The sequence below is a fragment of the Aphis gossypii genome, chromosome X (genome assembly GCF_020184175.1).
Source record: "Aphis gossypii isolate Hap1 chromosome X, ASM2018417v2, whole genome shotgun sequence".
In the NCBI taxonomy this organism is placed as follows: Eukaryota; Metazoa; Arthropoda; class Insecta; order Hemiptera; family Aphididae; genus Aphis; species Aphis gossypii.
This window is the reverse complement of record NC_065533.1, coordinates 59664398-59673574: the sequence shown is the minus strand read 5'-3', so window position 1 is coordinate 59673574 and position 9177 is coordinate 59664398. Positions and strand designations below refer to the sequence as shown.

General features: G+C 27.3%; 1 protein-coding gene across 1 annotated transcript; it reads left to right on the top strand.

Moving 5' to 3' along the window:
* Positions 1-211: 211 nt before the first annotated feature.
* LOC114120193 (inhibitor of growth protein 5-like) lies at positions 212-2700 on the top strand. The gene is made up of 5 exons (XM_050208079.1): positions 212-316; positions 371-606; positions 668-776; positions 841-974; positions 2254-2700. Exons 1-5 carry the CDS (start codon positions 298-300, stop codon positions 2374-2376), a joined length of 621 nt encoding a protein of 206 aa, XP_050064036.1. The 5' UTR covers positions 212-297; the 3' UTR covers positions 2377-2700.
* Positions 2701-9177: the final 6477 nt, after the last annotated feature.

Genomic DNA, 9177 nt, shown 5'->3' with positions numbered 1-9177 from the left:
CTACCCATTGCTTATAATTTCTTGCCATACGGGAGTCGGGTAACCGGCCCGTTTTTACACTTAAGTCTGCGCTCCAGTATATTCTTATCTATCTCAGTGCATTCAGTTTATCGATTATGTTGGTAACTCCTCGTGTCAGCAACAGATGTTTATGTGTCATACTAAATCAATAAACTGATAACTACCAAAAAAAAAAAAAATATATTTCACATCTTAGTTCATTGTTTCAAGGTTCTTCGACATTCAACTAGAATTTTCGGGAAATCTTAATTAACAGCAATAGCGTCAGTATCAGACATGGACGATTTCATGAAAAGTAAGCGAATTTTCTGTTTCACATTACAACTATATAATAAAAATTACATTTTAGGATTGGAAAACCTTCCCGCCGAGTTACAGCAAAATCTTACTCTGATGCGAGAAATCGATTCGAGAGCTCAAAAAGTGATTGGCGATATTGGCAAACAGACCGACAAATATTTTAAGTCAAAAGCATACTTGACGGATAAAAATAAAAAAAAAATGAACCGCATACAAAGTAAATTTGACGAGGCCAAAGCATACAGCGACGACAAAGTTCAATTGGCTGTACAAACGTATGCATTGGTATGTCGATTTCGAGTTTTATATGAAATCCAAAAATCATTTACTCCATTGTACATTTCAGGTGGACGAACAAATAAAAAAACTAGATGCGTATTTAGCGCAGTCTAGAGATAAATTTGACGATACAGCGATCGACGCCACAATACATATGCAGGGCGGTTCACAAAATAGTATGTGTTCTGCATTGAATAGTAAAATAATGTTAATCCATTTCTATGTATGTATTTCTTTTAGAAAAACTCCAAACGGCCAATAACAAAGGACATTCGGACAAAACATTTGACGTACCTGTTGATCCAAATGAACCGAAGTATTGTTTATGTCAGCAAGTTTCCTATGGAGATATGATATGCTGTGATAACCCAGATGTAAGCATTGGAATTTTTATTTAATTGCCAACTGTTTGTGGCATTTTCTACACCTTCTATAGATTTCAAAAATATAAACAATTTTAATTTTATTCTCCTACAAATGATGACTAAATATCATTAATACAAGATCCCTCACAATTTGAAATCAAATCAATATAAAATATTAAAAATTAATTTATACATTTTATTTAAATGTCTTATGTATATATTTATTTACCATTTGTTTTAATGCATTCGAAGCTTAAATATTCACCTAATTTGACAAATTTATAACATTTACAAATTATAAGATTTTTTTACTGAAAAGTTTTGAAAACCTTAAATTTGTATGGTTTCAGTTTGTAAATTTAATACATCATAGTTCATATTGGAACTAAAAAGTTTTATAATGAAATATAATAAAAATAAATTGAAATATACTACAATATTATATTATTCTAATAACTAAGTATTAATAACAATAGTATCAAGATACTAAAGAAAATAAGCTGATAGTCCATCTCTGATAAGAATCATCCCCATAAACAATGCGTTGTCGTCATTCAAAAACTAACTAATTATATTTTTATAGTTTTCTATTTCTTAAATTTTAAATTTAGATAAGCTATGAAAAATTCCATTTTTTCATACCTGATATCATTTAAATTGAGGTGATGTGTTTAATTAATATTTTTAAATATTTTGTTTTAAGCTTAAATTAAAAAATTTTAACTCTCAATTTTGGTAAAAAATAACAAAGTGAAAATTTTAGCATTTGATCATCTTTTTCCACATAATTCTTTTTCTCTTTTTTTTTTTTTTTATTTGAACAATACTGTAATATGAAATGCGTTATGTTATTATTATTAAAAATTTATTTATTTCAGTCAAATTAATTAAAGTTACATAGTTACAATAAATTTCATAACAACTAAAAAATATGAAAAGGTACCTAAAATGTTTTTGAACATTAGGGGCCGATTGGGTCCCAGTCCGCCTCTGTGCGTAGTTGTGTTTACATGTAGTATTAGATCTTTGAAGGTAATCTGTATTATTAATTATAGTTATTTTAATAACATTAATAACTAAACTAAACCTGTTTAAACAGTAAAATATTAAAACCAAATTTTTGTTTAAAAAAAAATAGATTTCATAATAACTAAAAAAAGATATCCCCACCTTTTAACTTTTGAATTTATTAAAACATATTGTTTAATATTTTAATAATTCTTTTCATTGTAAATATATTTTTATTTTTATAGTATAATTTTGTAATTGTCTGATTTTGTTATTTTAGTGTTCTATTGAATGGTTCCATTTTGGATGCGTCAAATTACCTACCGATTCTAAAAAAAAATGGTTCTGTCCAACCTGCAAAAAGACAAACAAAAAAAAATTGAATAATTTCAGAAGGAAATAAGTTTTGCTTTATAATAATATACATTTACTTATATTTATACGTTTAGATGTTAGTATATTAGATATTTAAATATTATTGTTATTAGGATAATAGAGATTTAGATTAAACTTAAATATTTTACTGTATCTGCACTCTCAGTTTATTTCTTTATTGTTAATTCAAAATGTAATATACAACCCATATTCAATATTTATAAAATTATTCATTTTAACATTGGCGTTCTTATGTAGAAAAAATGTATGTATGGGAGTAAAGAGAAGTTTCTCACCTTATAGTTAGATAGTATATCACAATTATTATTCATTAATTGTAGAAATGCATATTATATATTTACAATAAGCTAAATAACACATTTTTCCATTCTTAATATTAAAATTATATATTATACTTTTTTATAGTTTTTTTTTTTTAATGTTAGTTTATTGTTGATTAATAATTATAACTAGAGATTAGTTTAGTATACTTTTAAAGATTTTGAGTTTATCAATAAAATAAACATTAAACAAATAATGACTACCTAATTTTTGATTGGAATATTATGTAATCAGAAATAAATTTTATTTCTAATATCTATAATAAATACTAAAATATTATTGTAAAACTAAATATGTATATATTTATCTTATTGATAACAATTTCAAGTTTTCAAGAAAATTTTAAGTTGTAAAAATTATTTGTTTATTATTATATCAAAGAAAGAAATCAATTTTCTTGAAAACTGGTTTATCTTAAAATTTCTTATTTTAATTTTTTTTTTTAATTTTGATACTATTAATATAACAAATAATAAAATATTGATTTATTTTTATAATAAATTTAAATATTCCAAAGCCACTCCCCTGGGTGCGCTACTGCTTATAAATTATAACTTGTAATAATTTTATTTTGATTTGTTAGTAAATTATTTGTTAGTGTATTCGTGCAAATTCGTGCAAATTCATGATTGTTGCAATGAACCTAAATATTTTTATACGTAGGTAGTGATCGCTAAATTTACTTATGAGATTTTTACTTAAATAGAAAGTATACACTGCTTATGTTGCTAAGTAAGAACATAAAAGTAACAGTGAAGACTAATTAGTATTTACGTTATATATTGATAATAGCAGGTAACTATCATTCAAATAGTTTGTATGCAAATCACTTGTTAATTATTACCAGAGGTAAGTTGCACCAAGTAGTTAAATATATAGGTGTAAGTATGCAAATTGTTATATTTAATAATTATTAAAAAAAATTTGAATTATTTCACAAAGTCCCTAATGTATTATGCCATATATTATAATTTAAAAGCATTTTGAACTAAAAAAAATCCATAAATTTTGTTATAAACAAAATTATATTATGTGTTATAATATAATAATAATAATTAAATATGTTATTTTGTTATATTAGGTAAATATTTATGACATTCATTAGTTATAAATAACATATTGCTAATTTTTTTGTTTTTAAGTTTGGCAATTTTAGTTTCGATAAATTTTATTTTATCAGCTTAGTCACTACCATAATTTTTTTTTTGGTTTATTTGAACTCTTCTTAAGAATATATGTAATTATTTGAAATTACATAGTACTTTGATTGTAATTTTATGTGGTGTGTAAGCTTTCATGTCTAATGGTTGGTCAGAGGGTTGCTTCTTTACCTACCTATTTGAGCATTAAAACCCCCCAATATTACTTTTATACAGTTCTTCGGTAGAGAGTCAAAAGTTCTTTCTTAATCTTCATAGAATATGTTCCCCCTTAGTTGGTGCTTACCTGTTAATTACAATAGGTAATTACTATGTTATAGTCACGGACTAAGATGTATCTTACTATATCTATTGGCAACCACCAATCTGTCCTAATTGAAAAATAAATTATTTGTATCAAAATAAAATATATCACAATTTAAGTATGATATTATAGGATAACAAATCATCTTCATTCAAAATCGTTTTTCGTATATAATGATATGTATTATTGCATTGAAATTTAACACATCCATTAAAATGATCTACTACTTATATGTCCAAGGTTCATTCGATACTTGCTGTACCGCAAAGTGTGTTTTTTTTAAATACAGATCTGAAAAGTGATCTAAGGTTTCCCCCAGGAGTCATTTCTGAGTACAGAAAGCAAACAATTTACTAAAATTTGTTCAGCGGATAATTTTAAGTTAAAACTGTTAAATTTTATCTACAATTTTGGCCTCTGTGGCTATCATTAACTATATTAAACAACGGCTTAGTGATTCTTGTACATCTCATAATATATTTTTTGTACAAAAAATGTAATCGGATCATTTTAACGATGAACAAACTTCATTTAGTAAACAGTCAGTTAACTGTTTGCTATCATTTTCTCTGCGATAAATCGTTTAATCACTAGATATGGTAAAAAAAAGAATAATAAAAATGCTGATGTTGTTGATGCATTGCGGTCGTTAGCGATTTCAAAATATTTTATAATCGGTAATAGTAGTGCACTCTACGCGGAGAGTGGTCGGTCGCTGTTACTCATTGACGACAATTCACCACCGTTAGAGAGCACTGCCATTACCGATTATAAAATACAAGCTGAATCCGTGCACTTCGTTGCCCGTTAAAATGCCAATTCTATAATATGATTCGAAATTTGATTAATTTGTAATTTCATATTCAGTTTAACGGTGTTCAAAACTTAGACACTTTCATTGACCATTTTGATTCTCAAAAAACTTGTGCAAGTACCATTTTAAAATGCAAATTTTGTAAAATGATCTCTTATTGCACACTAAATTTGTGTTACGATTGTACGAATGTACCGTGTAAATTGCAAGCATTGATTTATGATTGTTAATGCTCTACGTTTATCAGTCAGTGAGTTAGTCAAGTAATAATATTGTAGTCATTCTTCTTGGCGTTGCCCGTGAGACTCTCTTATGATTATGCGAGCAGTATATTGTCAGGTAGGCAATCCACCCGTGGTGGATTGCTGACCCCGCAGGATATGTACATAAGCTTATAATTTCTATCCCTTAAGTTTCAAAGTTATATCAATTTTTTTTTTAATACGGTGGATAAAATACAATAATGTGCCATCTCGTGGTTTTTATATTGTTGCCTGTTGGTAAAACAGGAAAACTTAGTATAACTTGATATGTTAGTCTATTGCTGTGATTTTGAGATTTAGTGTGGACATTGACTTATTTCGTTAATTCTTATTTTTATTGTTATGGTTTTGACAAAATATAACAACAGGTCTACAACTATAATATTCAATTTTAACCAATAGTGACCTTACAATAAACAAAAATATAGTTTATTTTCTTGTAGGACAGTGACGTCATTGTTGTTGTTTTTTTACATCCAGATTCCGTACTTTTCTGGTGGATTTTCCTAAAATTGTATTACATAAGAACCTTCTCCTACGACCAATAGGAGAGAATCATTAGTGAAAAATGTTACAAAAACGGGGAAAATAAATAATAATAATAATAATAATAATCAGTACTTTTAATTTTTTTTTCTTGTGCAATTAAGAGGCGATAACTCCGGAATCACTTATCGCACAGCGTACAAAATCCACAGAAACCATCTACATATTAATCTTAATATTCCCTGAAATTTTTATTGAAATCGGTTTGGTGGATCTTGAGTTATAAAATGTATTCAAAATGTACACTTATTTTTATATCCTATATAGATTTTGTAATGTCCGTCAGTCTCCAAACCATTTTTTTTCCAATTGGACATAAATTATATTTTTAAGCAATCGACACGACGATACACATCAAAATAATAATAATATAATGTAATTATATAAACTATATTTTGCTTAATTCAAGCAAATACAGTAAATTTTTAAAAAATTTCATTAGTTTTACACTTTTATGCAATTATTAAAGAACACTGTTTGGAAATCTAAAATATACTAGTAAACTACCAGAAATTATCCAAAAATCCTCATTATTCCTTTTAATTTTTTTCAACAATATTTCATTGGTAGACACTATTAGCATTTTCGTATTAAATAATTGTGCGATGTTATTACGTAATTTAAGTTTTTGGATATTCAAGATTCTATATTTTTATCCTAATATTAAAATGTATCCGAGGAGATGCTTCTTTAATGTTACATCTAAATAATCAATTAACACGATAATTATTGAGCATTATGTACATATCGTTATCGATTTACCCGTGATTTAGCCGGTCTTTTTCACTATCAAGCATTTTACGTCAAATTAGTTGCCTATTTTTTAGTTACAAGCAGTGGCGTATTTACGGGGGTGGTCCAGGGGTACTGGACCCCCCCCCCCAGAGAAAAAAACCTATACATCTCTGCAGTATAGTAAAGTAATAAGTATAGAAATTGGTATTCTGTGTATTCTGACTACAGTTTCCAAGTAATGGCTAAACATAATGTGTGATAAAGGAAATAGGTATATAGTTTTCATAGTTTATATAAATTATTTAATTATACATAAACTGTGGACCCCCCCCCCCCAGAAAAATGTTGAAAGTACGCCACTGGTTACAAGGTACTGGTAATATACTTATATAGTTATATGTATAGGTTAGGATCTTAAACTACAACGGCCCAGTGGCATAATTTTGTCATGTTTATAGGGAGGTACGAAATGTATTAACATTTTACCTATAAACCTCCCACCCAAAAAAATTGTAATTATTAAAAGTTCTCCTTCCAGTGCAATAAATGTATGTTCGCATGTGACACAGAAACAAATAATTACAAAATATTCGATATAATACAATAATATCAGTAAATAAATTTAATTACCCAGTTTTTTTTAAAAAAAAAGGTCGAGGAGGGATACGACATCCCAACCCCCCTCAGTGGTGCAACTAGCACTAAATCTTATGGGAGATTACAGTTCCACCTCAATATTATACTAAAGGAAACCAGGGGGGCCTTATATCCCCACACCCCCATCTATCTTTACATTTTAATAACAACAAAAATATCAACATTTACTTTTAATTATAGTGTGCAATAGTGATTAACTTGTTTTTCAAGATTCATTTTAATTTTATTTACGGCTGTAATTTATTGTAAAAATGTATAAGAACCTAATAGAAAAGGTAATAATAGGAGTGATAGGACCCTGGTAAAGGTATAGCCACAATTTTTAGAGACCATGGTTTATATTTTACTTATTGTCACAGAATAGATTAATTTATTAATTATTATACAAGTTGTGAGACGATAGCTCATTGAGGTCAAAAATATTTTTTTAAATTGATATGAACGAAATAATTATTTTACATTGAATTCGAAAAAGAATAAAATATTTTTTTTTTTGGGGGGGGGGATTATTACAAGTTTTGAAAGCTATGCTTCTTATCAAATCTGTTTACTGAGTACGCATTTTTTGATACTAAGCAAATCATTATTATGTAGCATATACCGTAGATAAGTTATCAGTAAAACTAAAAACTTTATTATTGTGGCATTTCGAACTTTATTTTGGAATTTACTATTGTTATTTTCAGTAACGTAATTGTGGTTGTAGGGGGGGTTGTCGTATTACCCTTATGATCTTTTTTAAAAAAGACTAGCTAACTACATTTATCTACTGACCAAACATAAATATAATTATATATTATCTATATTTTATAGTAATAATACAAAACAGCTGCTTATTTTGACTTCCATACAACAATTCATACAAATAAGCTTGAAAAAGCTCAGAGCAAGTTTTTTTGTAAATTTAGTGCACAGAGTTTTCAGTAACTGTGCCACTGTATAGTATTAATGATCAATAAAATTTATAATTTTTAAATTTTATAATATTAAAAACAAAAAAAGAATTAAGAATTTTTCCTTTTTCAATAAGTTCTTAGCATGGCTTAAAAATTAAAATAATAAATTTATCTTTAAGCAGGTACACTTCGTTACTGAGTTAGAGGACTTTTACGAAGGTCGCATAGACCAAAAGCTCTCTTTCGGATGTCATTCGGTAGGTTTGCAGGGACTCTTACGTAGATTCCTTTCATCTACCATATAACCCAGGTCCCGGAAAGTCCTAATTGTTTTTAACACTATCTTAACCTGATGGACAGGGCACAAGCATATTTTGTTGCATGCGCTGCCCTAGCGCCGCAAACATAACTATATACACATCACTCTTGTATACGCAGTGAGAACAAAATGCAACGTAAAAATAAATTTTCAAATAGTGTTTTTAATTAGCATTTCCTTTTGAATAAAATAAATAATTATGTAAATAATTTATCCGTCTATGGATTTTGTAGATTAAAACGATTAGTTATGACTATATTATGATATAACTACCTAAACTACCTAAAATAATATAATATTCTCGTATTTACATTTTACCTAACTTACCTACCTACGTCATCTTGCAACTCTGTATAAATTATTTTGTATAATTGAAAAAAATTTTAGGTACCTACGTGTATGAAATACTATTATTATGTATGTATATATAACACTATTTTTTAACAATATCTTTTATTCACTTAATATTTTTAGTTTAAAATAGAAATAGTTTGGTTTTTAAAATAAATCATATAATAGGTACCAGTACATAAATATAATTTATATAATATAATAGAATGTTGTTTGTTATGATATGTAAATACCTATGTCTTCTGTGTCTAACAAAAAGTATTTATACTTATTTGTGAATAGTTTTGGATAAGATCATCGCCTAAGTATAGAGAGAATCGTAGATAAAAGGAAATAAACGGAATACCCCTTCCATCTAATATAGTTTTTTTTTCATAAAAGTTGACTAGAGCCTAGAGGTCAATAGAAAACTCTCCTTCAATTCATTCTTTCGAGTTTCGGC

Excerpts from the sequence above, each read along its gene's own strand:
- LOC114120193 (XM_050208079.1), top strand. Across the intron at positions 607-667 it reads CTGTACAAACGTATGCATTG|GTGGACGAACAAATAAAAAA; the intron begins GTATGTCGATTT and ends TGTACATTTCAG. Across the intron at positions 777-840 it reads GCAGGGCGGTTCACAAAATA|AAAAACTCCAAACGGCCAAT; the intron begins GTATGTGTTCTG and ends TATTTCTTTTAG.